The following is a 24,314-nucleotide window of genomic DNA, read 5'->3' as shown; positions in this document are numbered from 1 at the left end:
GGTCAGGGACACCTTGAGACAGGGATATCCCAACCCTAATTAGCCCGCTCCGCCCTACCAGCATGAAGCGGGTCCGAGCCTGGACAGAGGTCTTAAGAGGAACCTGTTTGGACCAGCGGGCCTGACCTCGTCCTGTGTGAGGGCCACACAGAAGGTAAAGGGGCTAAAAAAAGGGGGCAACATACACTATCAGAAAGACAGCATCTTAGTACGTCATCTTGTTTACGTGCTGGGGATTCCCTGATGATGAGGTGGGGGAGTTCCTCTGATGTGATTATCTTGAGGAAAGTCATGTGATAAACATATCAAACCTTTTTTCAATACTGCCCTCATGCTCACTTGGTTTGTCTTGTGTGCAGTACAAGTGGCAGCAACAGGGTTTGCCATCTTCTGCAGCTGCTCGTGGTCCAACCCAGTGTGATGTCAGATACTGACACAGGGTTGCTGCGCAGACTGGTGGAGGGAAAAAAACATCAGAGACAGATTATTATAATAACAACAACAAACAACCTACAACTAAAAAAACATAAAACTTTAAAAAACTTGGTTGTCATTACAGTTTCTGAAAGGGTGCTGCATGTTTGGAAATATCATTTCCTGGACTGTGACAGTTCAACCTGATCAAATTGCAAAATACTTAGAATCATTTCATTGGATCAGATGAGTTTCATAAGAGGGTGCAACTCATGCAATAATATAAGGAATATGGCACAAAGTTAAAGGCCAAATCTCTCGTGATCTCCCTCGGGGCAGGGAAGGTCTTCAACAGGATTGCATGGCCTTATCTGTTGGGTGTCCTCTCAAAATTTTATTTAGATGACAGTTTTATTAAATAGACATCTCCTCTATATGCTGCCCCTCGTGCCTCAGTTATCACAAATGGCCTGAAGTGCTCTGAGTTTGCAGTGGGCCGTAACTCCAGACAAGGTTGCCCAGCCTTGCCCCTTTTGTTTGCCCTACCCATGAAGCCCTTGGCAGAGGTCATTAGGAGAGACCTGTTAGTAACAGGCATAGATGTGGGTCCTGTGTTGCATGCAAGTTCCCTTTACGCAGACGACATCATGCTTTATCCTACCAACCCTGAGGCTTCTATTGCGAGAGCAGTTGAGATAATTAGATACACCAGCCAATTTTAGGTCACAAGATTACTCTAAGTCGTAGGTAATGCCTCTGACTCCTAATGTATCCTGGTCCCCTACATATTACGCCCTCCTTCTCTGGTAGTTGTACAAAGCTAACCTCATGCCCCTAATTCACTAGATTAAAGAGGACCTGGCCTGCTGGACAGCCTTGGTGACTTCCACAGTTCTTGTACCCCCTTGAAATGATCCCGACTCTCAACAAAAACACTTTGTAAACAGCTCTCTGTCCTCCTTTCTCTGGAGAAATATGCAGGCTAGGTTGAAACTTACTACAACGCAATGCTCTCTCGAAGGGGTCTACTGGTGCTGGATGTTAAATGCTGCCACATACCACATACCTCCGTTTGTTTAGATGACCCCAAGTCTACTTGGCATACTTTGGAGGCAGCACCTGTGGCCCCTGTTTCTCTCTGTAACATTTTATTTGCTTCTTTTTGATTACGTTTAAGACTCTTTGTGGCCTGGATCCAGATTACTTTTAAGACCTGTACCTTCCCTTAGCTTCTACGCTACTTAATTATAACAGTTCATCCACAACTACAGTGATGTTGGCTGGAAAAGCCAATTAATTAATTATAAATCATTTGATTATAAGAGTGGATACTTTTACATAATTGAAAAAAATAAAGTGAAAATATTTTGTGAAACAGCCATAAATGTAGTGATATTTTTTCAGAGGTACACAATAGAGATAACACATATCAAATATAAAATAGGTAAGTGCCGATGTCAGTGTTTATTTCAGCACACTATGTAGACAAAACTAACTAATAAGCAGGAAGTGGAGCTCACTTTTTTGACTGAGGTAATAATACAAACACTTAATTTTCTTTAAAAGAGGTAAATAACTGATAATGTAGAGGAGGATCTCTTAAGGTCTCTTGTGGACAAAAGCCTCCATTCTGTCTGTGACATCAAATACAATATCCCTGATAACTGATTTCAGCCTCCAGTCACCACAAGGCCACATGTGCCTTTTGTAATATGCATGTAGTCATATGTGCTGAGTAAGTCTGCTGTGTGGAGATCTTGTGCAAGTCATGTGAAATCTGAAAGAAAAATACAGTTTTCTATCACAATGGAGAAAATCTTGATTGTGTTTATCTCTGGCAGATGTTGCTTTTTGGTTACTGCAGACTTTTCATTGTGGGCCCCAACTTTATCTCACTTAACATCTATTCCACTTTGTCATCAAACCTTAAGTGTGTGTGATTTGACTCCTTGTGGCCAGAGAATGAGCCTGAGTCATGAGTTTGATGCAAGAAATTCGTGCTAGGAAAGAAGAAGTAACACCTGACTGCATAAGTCCTGAAACTAATAAGGAATGCAGGGAGGAACTAATGAGTTAATGTTGTTTGTTAGAGATGTTTAGGTCATTACAGGAAAAATGCACACACTGTTCTCTCATAAAATAAAGTGTCACCTTTGGCAGACACTGACCTGAAATTACCTGTTCTCTGTCACTGGTTTTCCATGTATTTGGTCACAAACCCAAGTATCAGACAAATAACAATTTGACCTGATAAAGAGGTGCTAAATGAAGGTCAGAGTGTCAAAATGATTCTACTTACCACACTGTGAAAATACATACATATAAGCCACAGTGAGGGACGGTGGGCCCCCGGCTGGAGACACTGTGGCACAGGCCTGTTATCTGCTGTGTCCATGTGTCTCAACATACAGCATACAGACACTCCCAGTCTTCATATAGCCATTTGAATGCATTATTTGGGGAGTTTTGTTTAATGTACAGAATTGCAAATTGAGCAAATTGAGATATAAAGACAATTTGAAATCTTGTTTTACACAGTGCAAGATTTGAAAAAGGTATAAAATAACAGACAATATAACATGTGGGGTTCCTTATAACGATGCAGTTTGAAAGGATATAACATGACACATCTGTAACATAGGCATCAGGCATGTGGATGAAATAGGATTTGGACTTCTTACCTAGTTTTTAAGGAAAAAGGATATGAGGGAAGCGGCTGAAATGCATCATGTCAGTATTTGGAGTTGATTATGACAGCTGCGGAGTCAAATTTAAAATGCTATTGTCAAACAACGACAGAAAACCAAATTAACATAGCTGCAGTGCGTGTAAAAAGCATTCACTCAATATAAGTTTTGTCGTCTTACAATGTTGAATCAAAGCAGATATGGCTTTTTTCACACTGATCAGCAGAAAAAGACATATTTCTTCTTCAGTGATGCAAATTAAATAAATACAAAATACATGTTTGCCTTACTATTTGCTCGCCTTTAATAGGAGGATTTAGAAGTCACATAATTAGTTGCATATAACTGTAGAAATACACCTGTATCTGTAAGGTCCAAATCGAATACTTATACAGGCACTGTGCATTTTCAAAACTCTAATTGGCAGACTAACGACAGCAGCACAGATGGGCTCTATCAGCATTACAACAAGCAGGCTGTTATCACTGAGAGCCAGAGCTAGCACCAAAGACCCACCTAGTCACAGTGTATTACTCAGCTACACAACCTGCCTTCCATTAACAAGCAGTACACACACTGTGGGTCAGTGTGACTTCGCTTCAGCTAACTAAAAGAATTGACCAGCACTTTGACAATTCAAGTCAGAATACTAATCAGTGCTCACTTTTTGTAGACTCATAATTTACCTATATATTGTATCTATCACTCTAATGTTTGTGTTCAATGGTAGCTGACTCGCCACCTTTACAAAAATAAAATATTCTCATTAACTGTATAAAAAGTTATTTGTAGCAGACAATATTGTGAGAACACTCAGCAGGGTGGTCGCAGCTTTCCAGACTGCTCCACACAAATGTCTTCATTTGAATTCCCTCCGTGCATTTGACTTCAGTGTGACACTCGTGTGCTTTGAGCGAGGAAATGCCAGAGGCCACAAACTGAAGGTGGCAGTCTTTGTTGATTTTGGCGCCCCTCAGTGTAAATAAGGCAGAAACACTGCATGACTTCATAATTTGTTTTTTGCTCTGCGTGATAGTCAGGTTTTTCCTCACTGTCTGCATCCCTAATTACAGCAAAGCATTTCCCCAGATGTAAACTACATAGATTGTTTAAAAAATGTTGAGTTAGTTTTACAAATGTTTAGGTTTACTTCTGTGTAGGTGCACAGACGACAAATATCTGCTGTTTATGTTCAGTGTTCTTCGACTCGAGCAACTGTTGCCATGCAGGTTGATAACATAACAAAGCACAACCAGTTTTCAACTCGTGCCTCCCAAAGGAGAAGCATTATATTAAGGCTGCACACCATCACCACACCCAGTTAGGAATTCTTAGATAAGAACATGTTGCTTAAAACTTTACATGCAGTTATAGCTAATTATAGAGCACTTACAAAAAGATTGTGTAATAGCTCTTTTGTGTCTGTGTGTAATCATACAGTATGCTTATAATTAAAAAAAACCCGTGATGTCATGAAAGTGACAAACAATAGTACTTAAAGAACCCATTAGCTTTATTTAAAGTTTGCAGCTTTGACATCAGAGTGAACAATGCGACATGATTAGTGGAAAATGAGCCAGCATGGAACTGAGAGTGAGCTGACAGACCAGTGGGCGGTGGTCTTCAGAAGCACTGACGATCGCTCTAGTACCTAATCAATTTAAATTACAGAGGAGCTAATCATACAAAAAAAAAAATACAAAAAATAAAACTAAAAATACTGACAGCAGAAATTTAAAACTATCCCAATTTGATACGTATACAGAAAGACAACAATTGTACGCTTAGTTTTGCATTCAGCAACCACACCTGACATAACATTGCTTCACTATCCACAACTTTTACAGTAATAAGTGTCTGAAATAGCCAGAGTCTTAGAAAAATGCTTTAGTAGCACATTATTAGCATAGAGCGGTACAGAGGCAGAAACCAAGAGGCAGTCTCCCTTCAAAAAATGACGTGCAACTACTGTGCACGGTCCTTGCATTCAATGAAAACTGGTAATTGCATGTAGGATCAGTAAACAAAAACTTAAAGAAGAAACCCAAAACAATTCGGCAATTAGAGAAGTACAGGCAATGAAGTTATAGGAAACCCTTCAGCAACATCTTCTCCCCGCCTCAGCTCTCATAATAAGGGACTTCCAGGAGTGGATTCATCATACTATAACCTTTAACCTTTTAGGCTACAGTAATCATTAACAGCCTGGAGAACCACAATAAGACCAGAGAGGGGGAGCCAGACGTTTGGCGATCTGCATCAAACAGAGCAGCTAGTGGGCCTAGTGCATCTCTGATGGGTTTGTATACAGCAAGGTTTTATCCCAGCCCGTTTTTAAGCAGGGCTGAGAGTAGACCGCAGGTGGCATTGGCAGTATACAGTCACACTGGCCCGTCTTCATGCTGCAGGACTGAGGGAGGTTTACATGATGACACAGGGTACACGGCTTTTGGTGATCTTATTCGGTGGTTTGCCATCGTAGGCGTCCTGGACTGCATTCAAGATCTGTGGCAGGACAACACATAAATCAGACAGTGTTATTGTTGTGATTTAAATGCGCTGAAACAAGTATCCTGATGCTTTGCATGGCTGAAAGTGAATTTATTACCAACTCCGTGGTGGTTCTAAAGTGAGGCGCAGCTTCAGTAGTGTGGAATAAACAGTGACGTCTTTAGGCCTGGGTGTCCTGAATGTTTTATGAAGAGCCCCGGACTTCTCAGACTGTTTTAGCAAGTTACCTTGAGTTACCGTCCCTGCTGAGGGAGCTCATTCAGCGGCTCTGCAGACACGTCTCTCCCCTCTCGCTGTGCGCACACGGGAGTCAGTAGTTATGTTTCCATCCAAAAGTGATTCGAATCATGGGGAAATGTGCATTAAAAGAAATACGAATCCTGTGTGTTTCCATTAAATGTATGGACTTTGGTGAAAACTACAAACTCGTGCTAGTTTTCCGCAGAACCGGAAACAAAAACAAGTCTTGCATCCTTCTTCTTCTTCTACGTTTTCTGGCAGTTGGCAACCAGCTTGTAAATGCATTACCGCCTTCCTGACCTGGAGTGTGTATATCACCATGGAGAGAGGTGCGCTACGTCAGACTTAATTCAAACATAACTGCTTCCATCCCGCGTTTTGCGAATCAACATTTTTTCGAATCAACCAAAACCCGGCTAAAGCGAACGTATTTTAGTTTGTGCGAATCATACGAATAATAATTAGAATTTTTGGCGTTTCCATCATAATTTTCTGATGCGATACTTCAAGATGCGCATCTAAACAGGCTGATGGAAACATGGCTAATGTCGTAAAGTGATTAAACATTTGGTAATGTAAACCTATGTGACGCTCGCGGCTCAACAAAAACTACATGTGTGTGAATGTGCAATAGTACTGGTAGCATAACAGCCTGTCACACGTTGCAGAGTGATGACTAGAGGAGAAATGGCATAAAAAGTTCCAGATGGGGAAAATAACAACTTAATTATTTAGGATTTTGCTAAAAGCGAAGCAAATCACGTGTTGGTTTACACATGTAGAACCCAGGGGACATTTTTTGGATTTGGAAACTGTTTAAATGTGCAATATGTGGTAGATATTATTTTGTTGAACTATTATTTTTGTATACAGAATCTGAATCTCACTCTGAGTTACTGTTGTTGTTCACAAACTAAAGAAATGAGAGATCATTTTTGTTCAGTTTTTACTGACTATCTGAAGGCAAACGGTTTGGTTAACATGTAAAAATATATCACCTGTTTGTTGCAATACTACGTTCTTACATCAGTAATAAACTATATATATATTTTGATGTATTCGTCGTATAATTATCGCAAAAATACCTTGAAATGTCGTGATATTATTTTAGGGCCTTATCACCCACCCATGCCAGTATATTATTTTATACATACAATATATCATATCATTAGATTATTATTGTATTAATGTAAAAGCAGGGTTTAATTCTTGTAGTAAGTTGGTGTTGAGCTCATTTGTACTGTAACTAATGATTATCATAATTATTTCCTCTACTGATCACGTGATGGTTTGTAAAGGGCCTGTTGAGCCTGTAAATCTACTCACATCATCTTCATATGGGAACCCTCCTGTCTCAAGCTTGGAGAAGATCAGCTGACCGTTGATGACAACCTCAAAGCTGCCTGCAAAGTAATAAAAATAATACTTAAGTTATCATCACCCTTCATGCTGCCTAGATGATCTTTGCCTTTAATGACACATCCCTTCACATTAACGACTAATATCATAAACAACAGGTCACAGTTTAGTTCTTGGCTTAATAACAACGTGATTACCAATAACTTACTCTGTCTTCCCACGAAGCCTGACACATCCGCATCAGGAAACTCCTCCTTGACACCCGATTGGAGATCCCGATAGCGGGGTTCATACCCTCATTTACCACTACAAGGGGAAAATACATCTATTTTAAAAGCAGAATCCGTATGTCGGTCAGTGAGCGTTAGCCGGAGCTAGCTGCGAGCTAATCATGCTAACAGCTAATCCGTAGTAACAGTCGTCTTTAAAGTTGGATTTACGGCACGGACACAGACACAAACACACACGGGTAGCCAAACCTTACACACAGTGACAGTGAGTATAATAAAATATGTAATTACCAGTATTCGACTACAATTTTCACCCCCTTCGTAGGTGTTTTTGTCTTTTCACCGTTGTCAGCCATGGTTGCGTAGAGTTATGTGTGATTTACTGTGTTCGCTGCTTTTGTAACACAGAGCCAGGCGGAGGGGCGGGGTTTACACATCGAGACAGCTGACACTAATCACACCGGAACCAAATGTGAGGAAAATTTCCATTTACAGTATAAAAGGAATAAACTTTGTTTTTTTGTTTACTCAAAATAGGCCTACAGCTCAGAGCTAACACCATGGTTACATTATGAGACATGGGCACCTGAGCATAGTGAGGCAAAGGGCCCCACCACCTCTCATACATGACAGCAAGACAGGCAGACTTTGTGGTAGTGTTGCATGTCTTTGTAATCGTTAGGCATCTTTTTGTGGTTTTGTGCGTCCCCGTGGTCATTTTGTGTCTAATGGAGGTAATTTCATCTCTCTTTCACAGTCATTTTGTTTGTCTTTGTGGTGGTTTTGCCCGTTTTTGCATGTCTTTGTAGTCTCTTTGTGTCTCTGTTGTCATTTTGAGTCTCTTCCTGGATGTTATGTGTTAATTTAAGTGATATCTTGCAAATTTAGTCTTGTGGATGCCCCTGACACTTTGGGCCCGGGGCCTGTGCACCGTAGGCCCACTCATACCCCTTTTCCACCAACATGGAACCAGTTCCGTTCCAGGTCCTGCACCTAATTATGAATCGTTCTGGGCATTTTCACCAAAAATAAAGTGGTTCAGAACTGAAACGTTGCTTCTCAGCTGGAACCAAAAAACAGCAGTATTTCTTGACAGTAGCCTAAGTGTGAACTGTGACGACATCAGTGGGCCTGTCATGGAAAGAGAGGATTGAGAGAGCTACAACAGAGTCAGAACAAAAAGAGCGTGCAGTGACCTTATTAATAGTTGGTCCATGTTTGTTTTTGGGTGCAAACAAATATCTGTAATGACAAAGAAGCTCACAGGTTTTCAGTGTCATCCGTGATTTTGCCACTACTTCCAATGTACATTGTGCAATGCCCTCCTTCAATGACACATCAGTTATTACAATGATTCTACTACAAAATGATGGAAACACGAGCTGGTTCACTAGATGGCACCAAGGCTCCAAGAATCTTGAAGGGAACCAGTTCAAGAACTAGTGATGGGCAAAGCAGTTCTTTAGATGTTACTGAATCACTAGAATCAGTTCATTAAAAAGATTCGTTCAAAAGATTCGTTCACCGAATCGTTCAGTGCTTGGCGGGAGAAGCCCTGACTGTGTACTGCGTAGTCCGACTCAGTCTCTCTCTGTTGCTGCTGCTGCGTCTGCCCTGCACTGGTGAGTCTCATTACTGGCCAGCCTAATGTTTTAAGTTTGTTTATCTGGAAACTAAGTCTGTTAAAACAATGGGGAGGTGTGTGATTGTGTTCATATGGCTTGACTCCTGGCTACATTAGCCGTTAGCATGGAGAAAACGGTCCCTATGAAAGTGTATGGTTGAGAAGAAATTATTTGAATCACTCAGGGATCAGGGTTACGTCGTTCACCGTGTGATTCGTTCACCGAGTGATTAGTTCACCGAGTGATTTGTTCACAGAGTGATTTGCCACGCAGTACGCAGTCCCTCCCTGCACCCTGGCTGCCTCGCGACTCGCAAGTGATTCATCGTTCGCATGGACCAAATCTGCAGTTCCACTCCCGGCCTGCACGCTTCGCTGCTGAGCCCAACTGAACTGAGAAATGAACGAATCAGTTCTAGAAGTGATTCAGTTCAGTATGTACACTAAACAGATTCGTTCTTTTGAACGATTCCTTCGCGAACGACACAACACTATCAAGAACTAGTATGGTGGAAAAGGGGTATCAATGTAGGTCCACTCACAAAGCGGCAATATTAGATGAAATGGGATGAAAACATGTTGTCCATCAATGGCTGAAATGTATTTTACGACAAGGATGTCTGATCATTGTTGGAAAGTAACTACATTTACTCAAGAACTGTACTGAAGTACAATTCTGCAGAAGCTGACTTGTGCTTTACTTAAGTATTTCTTTTCTTGGCTACTTAATACTTCTCGTCTATGTTTCAAAAAGAAATACTGTACACTACACACTACCTCTGAGATTAAGATTTTAGCAGCAAATGTAATTATAAGCTTAGATATAGTATAAACATATAATTAAAAATCAAAACAGTGGCTCTGACTTTTTTGGCTTCTGATCCCTTACAAAAAAATCAACCCTTTTTCCTCCTCCCTCTCCCATTAATTATTTCGTGACCCCTCAGATTTATCTTGTGACTCTTTGAAAGGCCAAACTCTTAAACTGGGAACAACTGGACTAATCTAGCTAACTGTAATAAACAGGTAAAACTAGCTCCACCTGCAGCAGCTACAACAGTAAAATGCTGCCTATATGCATCAGTATTAACAAACTAATAATGTCAGATATATTAATGTATCAGTCACAGGAGACATTTTTTCCCCAGAAGAAGAACGTTTTCTTCTGATAGCCGTCTTTAAGTATATATATAGACGATCATACTTATGTACTTTTACTTAAGTAGGAAATGTAGGACTTTTACTTGTAGGGAAGTATCACACAGATTAGTCTGATAATCAGTTCTCTGGCTGCATTACTGGAAGTGAAAAGCATATTTTGATGATATATTACTGAAAGTACATCTGAGTTCATTTAAATGAAATTTACATTTTTACCACTGTGTTGTTTTCAAGAGTAAAAAGAATTGTTGTCATGAGTGTATTATTTTGAAAGGCATCAGCGGAAGCTTGGTCCTTTATTCTTTTATTCTAACTACATAAGTCAGCATGATCATTTATTGGGCTGGGCCACATAGCAGTGGTGGCAGAAGTTTTCAGATTGTTTACTTATGCAAAAGTATTGATACCACACAATAAAAAAACTCCAACACAAGTAAAAGTCCTGCTTTTTTACTTGAATAACTGCACCATGACACATTTCACCAAATGAATGTATGTTTATGGCTTCCTCTTAGTTTCCTACAGCGTGAACCGTTTCTATTCTCCCCCAGCTCCTCCACCCTAACCAAGCCATTATCGACCAGGAAACATGCACAGTCACTGCAAGTCAATTGATTTTAATAGCAGATTTGTGCTGGAATTTGCACACCTAAAATAACACGCAAGACAAAATGTACTGTGTCAGACTATTATCATTTTAGATGTGCTCACATGGCGTCATCCCTAAATAAAGTTGTGTCTAATCACATTACTACACAAATGACTCACACAAAACTTACTTTGACTCCAGCATCCTTCGGTTTCCAGTGGAAGGAGAAGTGTTCAGATCTTTTACAGTACTAAAATGTAAAAACAACTGTTGCAAGTAAAAGTCCTGCATTCAAAATCATACTTAAGTAAAAGTAAAAAAGTATTAGCATCAATATACTATATATCGGTGGAGCCGATTTTAATTACTGTATACTGATGGGTATCTTAACCTATAATAATATATAATAATGTATTGATTGATTTACATTTTCTATGAATAATCTTAATCCACAAAGTAACTAAAACTGTCAAAATAAATACCTTAAAATTGTACTTAAGTGAAGTACTTGAGTGAAAGAGCTTAGTTATATTCCACCACTGTTTGTATCTAAGTAAATAATGAAGCAGAAGAATTATTAAGCGCTATAAGAAACTGAAATATGAAATTTGCTGTACAAACAACAACTTTACAAAATATGACCCAGAATAACTGTCATGTTTAAGCTCACATAATTCAATAAAAGCAGCAATAACACAATGTAATGATACACCAGTACAAGAAAAAGTCTCACATCAGAAATGTCACCTGAAAGTATGTAAGTATTATTAGGAAAATGTGCCTAAAGTATAAAAAGTAAAAGTAATGGTAATGTAGGAAAATATGTCTCAAAGTGTTATAGTAATATATATATTTTTCAATTCCTCACCCAACCCATTCCAAAGATCTACACCACAGACTGAAACACACATACTCTTCTTGGTTGTATGAACACAATATTTTAAATTAAAAATTTAAATTAAATTTGCCCCTTTACTTATAATCCCCCTCCCTGTTACGAAACATAATTTGGATGTTAACCGGGAGTGAATGATTCCTTGCCTTGAACATGATTATTGCAGTTTAAAATGTAATCAAATCCCACAGTTTCAAAGTATGTGATTTCAAATTTAATTTAAAATAGTGTGTTCCTATGTTCCCTATACCCCACATTATGTACAATCCTCATTGCTGTCTTTTGTAATATGTATAGTGCTTGTAGGTTGGTTTTATAGGTGTTACCCCAGACTTCCACACAGTAGGTTAGATGTGGTAGTACCAGTGAGGTATACAGGATGTTCAGTGTTTTATGGTCCAGGAATGTGTCTTACTTTATTAATATTAAACCACTGTTTTAGTGAATCCATTTCTGTTGTGACCACCTCCAAAAGCTGCTGCAGGTTTTCCCCTGAACAAAGGATGTTAGTATCATCCGCAAATAGGACAAATTTTAACCTTCTTGATGTTCTATTGATGTCATTGATGTACAAGATGAACAGCTTCAGACCCAACACTGACCCCTGTGGGACTCCACAAGTAATGCCTAACAGATCAGATTTATAATCACCCATTTGTACGAATTGCTGCCTGCTGTTAATGTAGGTTTTTAGCCAATTCAACACCACCCCCCTTATACCATACCTTTCTATTTTTTTAAACAATATATCATGATTAATGGTGTTGAATGCTTTCTGCAGATCTATAAATACTCCTATTGCATATTTCTTGTTATCTATATAATTGGTTATTTCTTCTGTTAATTCCATCAATGCTAGAGATGTGGATCTTTCGGTTCTGAACCCGTATTGACGGCCGGTTAATAGATGGTGTGTTTCATTGAAGTTATCCAACCTTTTGGAAAATATTTTGCCCATTTGTGAATGACAATACCATCAATTACCTTATTTACTAGCATCATACTGATTGCATTGAAATCAGTAGATGTTTTGTTTCTGCACTTGTTGACTATATCTTTGATTTCTTTTGCTTCTACTGGCTTGAGATACATTGAATTTGAATTACATGCTATGTCTCTCTCCACTGCATTTCCCTGTTTTAACTATCTATCATTTATTGTTTTGGCTAAATTTGTGTATGAAATCTTAATCTGTAAAGTATCTAGCAACAAAACAGTCATATGTTTCGGAGTGTGGAGAAGTAGAAGATTAAAATAGAAAAGGAAATCCTTAAGGGAAGTACAAATAACTCAAATTGGTTAAAAGTTTTGACCCCACAAAAGCTGCAGTGATCATTACACATCAAAACCACTGGCATTTTTCATATTTACAGTCCTGTATCTTTTCTGATTATGTATGTATTTTTCTTATGTAATGTCGAATGGTTGTAAAGTCACTTGAAAACACTTTAATGCTTGTTGGATTATACATTATCTTTACTATAGGTCTGTGTTTGGTAAATGATAAATGCTGCACACGCTCTTTGTGTTTCTCTCAGAGTGGACTGTCGACCTGCTGCTGAGAGGTGGGGCTCTGACTGTCCACTGCAGGTCTGTCTGATTACTCATTACAGACAACCTTCAGACTCATAAACGCATAAAAACCCAGACTTCTCCTACAAGATCACTCCTTCAACAGGAAGCTCTGTCGACAGTTTTCACAAAGGGACACGGGAGCACAGACGTGATTTGGGAATAATGATGTCTGGTTTAAAGCCTATGTCTTTTTAGATGGTCCAGAATGTGAGATGGCAACCAGCGGGCAGTCAACATGTGAGTTTAATTCTTAATGTCTTATAATATCTGTGTGACATCCATGATGTATTGATTTTAATTTTAAACAACTTCAATATTTAATTTAGTATCATAAAGTAGAAAGAAAATCAGCAAATATTCACACTTTAGCTTGAACCACTGAATATTTTAACACTTTTGGCATTTTTTAAAATGACTTCAGTGATTAATTATCAAAAGTGTTGCTGCTTTTTTTGTCAAAAACATTCAAAGACAAATATATATATATATATATATACATATACATCAATATTTAAATTAGGAGGCTGCAACCAGTGAATTTGTGCTTTTAAAAATTACTCAAACATTAAATTATCACAGTTGTCATGCCTAATTTTCTGTGAAGTGACAAATGGATTCATTGACTGATTATTTCATATTAATACATGTTGCTTGTGTTTGCTCAATGAGAATCTGTCATTCCATTTGACCAATAAAACTGATTTTAGGCAATGTGGCTTTCTTATTAATCTCTTCTGTGTGTTCATATCTTTGTCAGGGGACGGCTGGTGCACATCACAGTTGAAGATTATCCTTCTTGGTGGCAGAAACTCTGGAAAGAGCTCACTGGGGAACTTAATCCTGGGCAGAGAGGAGTTTGTCACCAAAGAGAGGACCTCCTGCTGCCGGAGGCTGCGTGTGGTGGCGGGACGATGGCTCACTGTGGTGGACACTCCCGGCTGGTGGTGCGACTTCAGCGCTCAGGACACATCAGAGCTGGTGAAGAGGGAGATTGTCAGCAGCGTCTCTGTGTGCTCACCAGGCCCACATGTATTTCTTATCACAATCAAGGCCAGCTCAGGCTTCTCAGAGAAGCGTCGCAGGGCTGTGGAGGAGCACGTGACCCTGCTGGGTGAGAACGTGTGGAGTCACTGCATGGTTGTCTTCATCTCTGCCAACAGGGCTGAACACACAGACGCTGAAGAGCTGGTACAGAGGGGGGGAAAGGCCCTCGGCTGGCTCAGTGAGAAGTGCAGTCAGAGGTGTCACAGTGTTATCTTGAGCGATAATACTGAAGTCACCGAGCTGCTGGAAAACATACAGAAACTTGTCACAGGAAATGAAAACAGAGTGTTTGAAATGCAGGAACACATTTTACAGGCGACTGCAGAGGAGAAGAGGAGAGTGGAGGAGAGGGCTCAGCAGAGGTTTGTGAGGATGAAGACACACAGATGTCTCATGAGAGGTGAGTTCATCAGAATCTTTTAAATGTATCGCTTATGTTTTGCTGTTAAAGAGATCATCTCCACTGCTCTTGTTGTTTGTACACTGAACTTCACAGACACATCCTGTCACACACAATGTGGAGTACTATACTGTCTTTAGATTTATCTGCTTGAGGTTGGAGTCGGCCCTAATTTGTATAGCTGCAACAAATCACATGAAAAGAAAGAAAAGAAATAAAACAATGTGCAACTTTCTGACTCCCCTATCCTGCTTGTGGCACTTATCCTTAAGCCCATTGGTTCCTACTAAAGCATACATTTTTAGAAAGAAGAAATCATAAATACATAGTTTCATTTATTAAAAAAAGCAAATGAACTCCCTAAAATGGCTGGACACTGTAGCTTTTAGCAAACGTGAGTCACACAGGAATAAATTGGGTATAGTTTGGAACTACTTTCAGCAGTGGATTAATCCACATTTGGAGCTCTATTGGTGACTAATTGGGGCAGCAGGGTGGTGTATGTGGGACTGAGTCAAAATAAACTACAACCTGTGTTTATAGTAATAAAGGAACATTTCACTGAGTGTAACAGTGTGGCTCATTGATGTGTTTTTAGTATATCAGACTTCGATATACACACAATACTTGTCGGCAGAAGCTTTCGGTGTTGGTTTAGTTTTTGTTTTTCATGGGATTTGTTTTAACACTTTTTCAATTATTCCAATGTGAAAGAGGTCCTAACATTGAAATATCGTAATTTAAATGCTGTTGAAACAAAAAGTTGAATTGTTTATGCAAATTTAGCCTGAGTTATTTTGGAGAATATTCAAGGACGTAATGAAAATGTAAAACCAAAAATTGATGTAGGCTATTTACAGCTTAGTTTTCGTAGAGAGTTTACGCTGTAAGCTACGCAGATCATGACCTACGCTGTTGTGAGCATTTATACTTGTGCGGTGGTGTGTCTGCGTCACTCTGCAGTTACACCTCCAAAACAACAGTCAATGGTTTTGGTTTCTGTGAACTGCTGTAAAGTTTAGTTGATTCAAAACACACCCAAAAACACACATTAAACATGGCTTAATAACGATAATTTCAAACAAAAGTACACAAATCAGCTTCACTACAACTCACAGGATTCACAGACACTTGGTTTATCTGGACACATTTTACCTACAAATACAACATGCTAATGTTTTAGCACAAGCCTTTGGCATTTAACATTGGATAATTGAGCTATGGCAAAGCCACGCCCCCCTCCACTCACTTGGACAAACTATCAACATTCAGTGACCGGGCGCTATGGCAGGTGTCACGGTACACGGCATTTCGCAGGAGGCAATTGATGATTTTTGGGGACATAATGATCAGATGTCATTGAGAAGTAACCAAAAGGGCCTAAACTGTGCACTGGAGGGATATATTCATCATTTTACTGAGCAGGTCGATGAAAAGCTTAAATTACAAGCCAAAATTTACAGGTCATAGTGTACGCTTGTGAACCACATCTCGTTGCCGTAGCCATCAAAGACAACAAGTTCAAGTGCAACTGAAGTTAACCAAGAGTGTCTCTCTGTTAGGTTGGTGCTACAGTATTTACACTGAATCATTCAGCATAACGTTTGCCAACCTTTGTTATCTCTGCGATTACAGATAAGTTAATGAAGCTAAGCTCCAGAAGTTAACGTTAGCTTAACTAGAGCCCTTTGGTCAACAGCTAACAATGATGTACGATCACCAAAGTACAAAACTAGAACAAAATAGGCTAATGAACTCCCAGCAAACAAGCTGACATGATGAACAACGCAGCTAGGAGCTAACGTTAGGCTAACTTTAGCTAACGTTAGCTAAAGATGTTAAAGATAACTTTATATTTCTTTCCAGCAAAGTGACAATATGTTGCCTCAAACACAATGTTGACTTACCTTAAAACAGATGTAGACATCATTGTTAATCTTATTCACGTTGAGTTGATGTTGTGGTCTAATGTTACCACACAACTTTATCCAAAGGAGACACCTTTCTCGGTTGATATGTGGTTTAGGAAAGGGTAAAAAATACACCTCGTCGCCCAGCCTCTCAGGATACCTTGTGTCAGAGTTGCATGTACCCCATGCACACCGTTTGACCATTTTTAAACTTCAAAATTCCGAAAAAGCTCATAAAACCGAACAAAACTGACTTTCTGTAATGCATTTCAATGAACGTCCAGGCAGAGAATGTCCGAGTGTATGGGAATGGCTATACGCACTGTGTGTAAATTATGTTTTATGAACACTGAAATATGTCTGGAAAGACAATCCATATACAGTATGATGCTGAGTGAATATTAAAATGGACAATGTTAACAGTGCAGTGAATGACATGTGACATAAATAAACATAACTGAGGAAGATTCAGCAAAGACAAGCCACGTCTCCGGTGTCATCCTCTGTTTTCTTTTGTTTCAGTTATTCATACAACTGTATACTGGTGCTGCAACCCGGTACCAGTAACACTAGCTGGAAAATGTATTGAATAGAAGTCCAAAGAAAAATAACCTAAACACTTAAACCACCAAGCCAAACCTCTCTCTGGTCCATATTTCCTTTTTAATTCTTTCAGAGAGGCTGTGGCCCATTACTGATATCCAGATTGTGTTGGTGGGAGCAAAGGGTTCTGGGAAAACTTCCACTCTGAACACAATCCTGAGCAGAGAGAGCAGCCAGCCAGTGAGAAGAACAGCTCGGTGCCTGGTTGGGAAAGGAGTGGTGTTTGGGAGACAGGTGACAGTGGTGGACACACCAGGCTGGTGGATGAACTACTTCTGTGATGAGAGCCCCGTGTTCGACCGGAGGGAGCTGGTGCTCAGTTTGTCTCTGTGTCCTCCGGGGCCTCACGTCTTCCTGCTGGTGATCCGTGTGGACAGATCCTTCACTGAAACCTACAGGAGGGCGGTGCAGGAGCACCTCCAGCTGATCAGTGAGCACATCTGGTGCCGTGTCATCGTGCTGTTCAGTTTCGGGGACTGGCTGGCAGGCACCACCACCGAGCAGTGCATCGAGAGTGAGGGAGAGCCTCTGCAGTGGCTCGTTGAAAGATGTGACAACAGGTATCACGTCCTGAACAATAAAACTAAAGGGGATGGATTTCAAGTCAGAGAGCTGATTGGGAAGATTGAGGAAATGTTAGCCAACTGCAACAATGGCCTGCATTATGAAATGAAGAGGGAAGTGATGGAACAGCTGGAGGGGAAGACGAGAAGAGAGGAGGAGAGAGCCAGGGAGAGACTGATGAGGAAGGAGGAACAAAGGCAGATGGCGAGGTCTCAGCTGGGTGAGTTAGATACATTTAAAAGTGATAAACAATGTCAGCATGATCTTGTTGTGCTTATCTAATAAACTATATTTAATTTAGCTGTGGAGATGTTGTTCTCTGTGTGGATTTCTTGGATGTAATTCAAGCAGAAGGAGTTTGTTTGATTTGTAAAACTTCTCTCCAACAGAGAAGCTCAAACCTCCTCCAGATCTGAGACTGGTGCTTGTTGGTGGCAGGAAAACAGGCAAGAGCTCATGTGGAGACACCATCCTGAGCACAGAGTGCCTCCACACTGAAACCACTTCCTGCTCTGAAAAGCGAGCCAAAATCTGCGGCAAGATGGTGGCAGTGCTGGACACACCGGGCTGCTTCTCTGTGACCTCTGACCTCCTTGACGCATCCTGTGCCATCCTCCTGGTTGTCAATGTGAGCTCCTCATTCAGAGATACCCACATGGAGGCCATGGAGAAACATCTGGAGGCAGGAGGAGGCCAGATGTGGAGCAGAGCTGTGGTACTGTTCAGCCATGGCGATTGGCTAGGCGACACAAGCATAGAGCAACGCATTGAGAGTGAAGGAGAGGCGCTGCAGAGGCTGGTTGAGAAGTGCGGGAACAGATATCACGTCCTGGATAACAAGCACCGAGGTGACGGAGCTCAGGTTAAAGAGCTGATTGAACTGATAGACGAGATGCTGGTTGGAGAAAGGTTAGCTGTGTTGCACAGAGGTGATCACATGTGGAGAAGTGTTTCATCACAGGACGCAGTGACGCCGTGTAAAACTGATTTAAAGATGCTGACGAGCTGCAGTCATCAGCTGTCCCATGACTGTAAGTAAACCTAATGCGCTTGTGTTTTTCCCCAGCATGTCACACAGTTTCATTTGCACTGAGGTTTGTAATGATATGATTCTTTTAAAGCAGTGGTTCCCAACCTGGGGGTAGGGAGCCCCCAAAGGGAAGGGTTTTGAGACAATTAACAGGAAAGAAATTAGAATATTATTAATTACAGTTCACTAATCTCATCACAGCTGGTGAATTCCAGCAACAAAGGGAGGAGGACTCTAACACGAACAAGCACACATAACGTAATCAGGTAGGATGGAGGGAAATTTACCTGAGGACAGGAACTGGAACAGAATCAGTTTCACGTGGCTGGAACACAAACTCATAAGACACAATAACTGTCTGGTAGAGTGAGTGGAGATGGGCTACAGGTAGTGATGGCCAAATGAGGCCTCATGAACCACTGTCTTTATTTTCTGAAGCCACCAGATGGCGCTGTCTGTTTAACAAAGGTTTGAAAGCACACTTCATTGCCTTTATCTTTAAACCAAGAGCGCCATCTGGTGGGGTCAGAAAATAAAGAAAGTGGTTCATGAGGCTTCATTTGGCCATCACTAGCTGCAGGTGGGAACGCAGATGTTGTCTGTGTCTGAAATTCCAAAATAACATGCTTTTTAGTGTGCTGAAACAGTATGTGAGATTATTTTTAGTTTATCTGAAACCCTAGTATGACACCAATAGTACATGAATTGGTGAAATGTTATAGGATGCAAACACTGGACACTACAGTGGCATAAATGTCCCACAGTGCAATGTAACGGACGACATTCAAGACAGAATACAGCTCTGTAATGTCAATAACACTTCAATTTAAGTGAAAACATAAGAATTCACTTGCCATGTGTAAAATATTTTGTATATAATAGTCCTTATTACTTTTAAATTGACAGTATTTTTAAATTAATGGTAGAGAGGAGACTGGGGCGGATTCCATCAAGACATGTGTCTCCAATTGGTAAGAAGGCTCTTAGGAATTGATGCAGTATTTATAGCTCAGTGTGTCCGAAAAGATACATATGACTGTTTAATTACATGAAAGTATGTTTAACAATAGCACCCATATTGAGTGTGTAGTGCATTGTATGTATGTATAGTATTTCAGATGTATGTGTGGGACAGGTGGGAAAGTCTGAGAGCATCTAGTGGACAAATGGGTCTGAAGACAGGGACAGACAGACTTTGTGACAGATCTTTGCTTTTTTTGAGTGAATTGCTGCATAATCTTATGTGCTCAAGCCTGTAAAAATTACTTGAACCATCAGTTATACTATTATGTTAACTTGCAAAACACATATGCAACCACTGATGATTAGTAACAAGTCAGTCGACAGTACATATTTTTAGGAAATCAAAAGCCACTGTTTTAAAGCATCTGCTCTCATAGTTTTACATGTTCATAGTTAAAACAGGAGGGCATTTTTTTTAAGATCATTCCCATTACAGCTTTAAACTCCAGATTAAAAAGACAAACATCGTGTACTGACACATCAACCATATTCCCTTTTTACACAAACACTTAACATCAATGCACGAATAATTATTTTAAATAAAATACAACTAAGATTTATGTTAAAAAATAAGAACAGTATGGGTCAAAAACACATAAAAAAAAATGAAGCCTATTAAATATTTACTAATGAACTCCAGTTTGTACATCTGCCAACATTGCACTGATATATTAATGATAAACTGATATAAGCTAATTATATGTATTTATTTTACTTAATTTGACTGGGGCAATGCACATTAATTAACAGTGTTATACATGTGCCACAGAGTAAACATTACATTAAATTAGTTATTGAAATTGGATGTAATTATACACAAGATTATGCACTATACAGAACAGCATTATGGTATATTATTTGGTATTAATGAAAACATACAACACTGTAACATACACAACACAGAGTAAGCAACACATACAGGAAATCTAAAAGTCCTATCAGGTGTAACATGGGGAGGGATCAAATCAAAACCTGGTTTATGGTGTAGACAGTGAGGTAGCAGCATCTGTTACCGAGAGATAAACTGATTTTTATCTCTGACGGTTGGTATTTTTGTGGCTCGCATGAATTCACAGCACCATGTTATCTCTTTTACAGTGACTGAGTCAGCCAAACCCACCACTCTAACATCAGTGAGCTGCTCAGGAGGCCCAGATAATGGTGGACAGATAGTGGCACTACCAGCAGGAAGAGGACAGACTGGACCCTCCATCTGGGACAGACACAGCTTCATGTCTTCTTTGCTCTCTGGCAAGAAATCACTGAGGTGGACTATAAATCTGCCAGTCTGGTCTCCTGATGAATTTCTTCACCTGAGACTGAACGGTGAAAGCAGTCATCCAACAACAATGCTTCTGGTTTTACCTCGCACACAACACAGGATGCTTGGAGATGGAAATGGCATCAGTGTGAAGTCCCTCTGCCACCCTGCACTGAGAGAGCGGACTCTCAGGAGGCTCTCTGAATCCGAAAGTCTGCAGGCGCTGATTGACCGGTGGGACGGCAGCAGCCTGGAGGAGCTAGAGGCCTTCATTGACTCGTACTTTGAGATGATTTGGGAGCAAACCATGGGGTCATGTCAGGAACCTGAATGTCCCGCTGCAGAACAGGATACTGTCGTGGAGGAGAAGGGCGGACAGGAGCAAACGCTCAAATCCATTGATAGGAAACTTTCAAAGCTGGAGCTCCTTGAGGAGATCAGGAGGGATCTGTCTGAGCTGAGGGCGAGTCTGGACAACAGCTGGAAGGTCGTACAGGAACTGAGAGAGAAAAGTAAACAGGATGATGATGATGATGATAGATGTTGATACAAAGAGTAAACTGTTTTCTCATACAGTAAAAATTATTCAACATGTGTTTTTCTGACTATGACTTAAAAAATGAACTATCATTTACTTTTGTTGAAGTTGTAATGTTTTTTCTCCACAAGGGGGAGCTGTTGTATAAGAGTACAATATGTGGCTGCTGAAGCATCACACGAGCAGTGGTGGGGGAAGTTGTCACATTTTACTCAAGTAAAAGTAGCAGTACACAGTCTACGTAAAAGCGCAGAAATATTAGCATCAGAGTTTACTTAAAATACCACAAGTAAAAGTACTCATTATGCAGAATGGCCCATTTCAGAAAAATGTATGTTATGGAATGATAATTACTGATGCATTAATGCATACATTATTATAATTTTGCAGCTGTTAAAGGTGGAGTTAACTACTTGACAAACTACCGGGTTGATGTTTAATTTCCCCCTGGGGATCAATAAAGTCTCATCCTGTAATAATACATAGTCAATTTATCTGCTTATTACATTGTGTATAATTGCTTACTGTATATATTTTTCGTTTTAAGATTATTATACTGGTTATTATTAAAGGAATTGAGAGAGAAAAGGGGATGACATGCAGCAAAGGGGTATAGGTTGGAACTGAACCCACGGCCCCTGTGGAAGAGACATGGTCCTTAGTGCATGGTGTAGTACCAGGTGAGCTACTGGGTGCCCCATATATATCATTTTTTATCAAATAAAATGTGGTGTAGTAAAAGTATAAGGAAGTAGAAGTGGAAATATTCCAGTAAAATACAGGTACCTTAGAACTGTACTTAAGAGCAGTACTTGAGTAAATAGCTTAAGTAAAGTGGCTTTTATGGTCAGTCACCACATGGCATCTTGGAAGAATGGAAACTGACTTTGCGATGAAAGTCACACATTATATTCAGTATACCCAATATACACTACAGTATGTGGTCAAAGGTTTTTGGACACCTGAACATTACAACCCATACCAAAGCCATGGACATTAATGTGCTGCAGTGACAGTTTCCACTGGTTTCAGGCTTTCAGCCAAAACAAAATTGGTGCAAGAAATCACAAAGTTTCCTTAAAGGTCTCCAAAATCTGTACAGCATATGAGACCCTCTATCTTAAACCCTCAACTTTGGCTTTAGGCTCTGACTTTATTAAAAAAATCTTTAAGAGGACAAAAAGGAAGAAATCTGCTATATAGAGAAATAAGTAATAAGAGTAGAGACAAGGCAAGGCTTTAGCACCAAAGGGTCTGAGGACATAAACGAGGATTAAGAATTCTAAAAAGTGTAGACAGAACTTGTGATCTTATGGAAGTTGTGATTGTAACAAGGCAAGGTCACAAAAGTTGGAAGCACACTGGATCTGTCCAAATAGTTTTGGCCATATAGTGTAAAGATCCTAGATCCTTATAAGCAGATGATGCCCCTAGTGTCTAACGCAAGGAAGTGCATTTCTTTACGGATGCATAGAAACGTAACAGAAACTACCTGTAGCCATGGGAGAGAGGCTAATTTTGTGCGTTTTTCGCCATCCAGTAGTTTGGCATATGCACTTAGAACATCACTGCAACAAAAACAGGACCAATATTGCATGGCAACAAATACGTGAAGATGTTGGCCTGCCAGGTACGTAGCATGTTTTGTGAAATATTTCATTAAAAAGACATATGAACGGATGAACAAGTCATAATGACAACCTGGTTGTATATAACATATAAAATTATTTCAGCAAAATAACATTACTCAGATTCACAATGTGATAAAACGAGATAAACACGATCTTTTTAATTATACAAACCCACTTGACGATTAACACAGGCACCTGAAGTGAAGGGAAAAGCCTGTTAGCTAGTTGGCAGCCTCTTAGCTAAGCTAGCACACTGTCATACGGTCTCTCCGAAATCCTCCACAAAAGGTGATTTTTTTTTTTTTAACGTACTTGAGTTCGTCAAGTTGTCCGTACCAAAATTCCAAAGTTCACATCGTACATGAAGCAAACGTTAAGTGCGGCATGATTATATACAAAGTCAATGCAGAGACACGAATAGATGCAATTTGCGCCGAGCGGCACGAATGATGCGATGCAAATAAAACGAATACACCTAATTCACGCTATTCGCATATTCACGCAATTTGATTTTTTTTTTCAACTTGCGCAAGTATCAGTTTTTAGATCTGGTTGAGATTCTTCTGACACTGCAGAGAATCAGGAATGGAGAACAAACTTATCGTCATTGCCTGTGGGTACCCAGAGCGCTACCACTTAACATCAGTAGCCTACTGTGCAGACAGAACAAAAAAGGAGAGGGCTCGGACATTTACAAGCGAAGCAATGAGACATGTCAAATGCTAACTGATTTAAGTTGGTCTCTTATTGTTGAAAGTAAACGACAGAAGGCATGAAGTGGAAGAATGCTGCTGTGACAATATTAGAAATAATAAAGAGTGTAGCCGTCTTGGTTCATGCTGGTACAGAGCACATAACTTGATTCTAGGTATTGGTCGTATTTTACTATGAAGCAAGTTAGCAGTTAGCTGCTTTACCCAGTTAGTTAGCACAACCATTAGCACGGCTTTTAAGGGCAAATAATAACCAGCTGCAAAATGCTCAAAAACATTCCAGCAGGCCATATTTAAACTAACAACATGAGG

The 24,314-nt window shown here is 39.9% G+C and overlaps 2 protein-coding genes across 2 annotated transcripts; one reads left to right on the top strand and one right to left on the bottom strand.

Moving 5' to 3' along the window:
- Positions 1–41: 41 nt before the first annotated feature.
- On the top strand, positions 42–22,123 carry si:ch211-214j24.15 (GTPase IMAP family member 8). The gene is made up of 6 exons (XM_050069881.1): positions 42–154; positions 13,249–13,522; positions 14,043–14,729; positions 17,316–18,026; positions 18,196–18,837; positions 20,958–22,123. Exons 2-6 carry the CDS (start codon positions 13,498–13,500, stop codon positions 21,665–21,667), a joined length of 2,775 nt encoding a protein of 924 aa, XP_049925838.1. The 5' UTR covers positions 42–154; positions 13,249–13,497; the 3' UTR covers positions 21,668–22,123.
- Positions 4,597–7,869, bottom strand: LOC126405887 (migration and invasion enhancer 1-like). Its single transcript, XM_050069895.1, has 4 exons — positions 7,733–7,869; positions 7,420–7,517; positions 7,179–7,255; positions 4,597–5,606 (listed from the first exon to the last, which is right to left on the bottom strand). Exons 1-4 carry the CDS (start codon positions 7,795–7,797, stop codon positions 5,523–5,525), a joined length of 324 nt encoding a protein of 107 aa, XP_049925852.1. The 5' UTR covers positions 7,798–7,869; the 3' UTR covers positions 4,597–5,522.
- Positions 22,124–24,314: the final 2,191 nt, after the last annotated feature.

The sequence above is a fragment of the Epinephelus moara genome, chromosome 18, assembly GCF_006386435.1.
Source record: "Epinephelus moara isolate mb chromosome 18, YSFRI_EMoa_1.0, whole genome shotgun sequence".
NCBI lineage: Eukaryota > Metazoa > Chordata > Actinopteri > Perciformes > Serranidae > Epinephelus > Epinephelus moara.
Note: the sequence above shows the minus strand (reverse complement) of the source record. Positions and strands in the feature narration are given on the sequence as shown.

Excerpts from the sequence above, each read along its gene's own strand:
- si:ch211-214j24.15 (XM_050069881.1), top strand. The coding sequence starts at position 13,498 with ATGGCAACCAGCGGGCAGTCAACAT. Across the intron at positions 13,523-14,042 it reads AACCAGCGGGCAGTCAACAT|GGGACGGCTGGTGCACATCA; the intron begins GTGAGTTTAATT and ends TATCTTTGTCAG. Across the intron at positions 14,730-17,315 it reads ACACAGATGTCTCATGAGAG|AGAGGCTGTGGCCCATTACT; the intron begins GTGAGTTCATCA and ends TAATTCTTTCAG.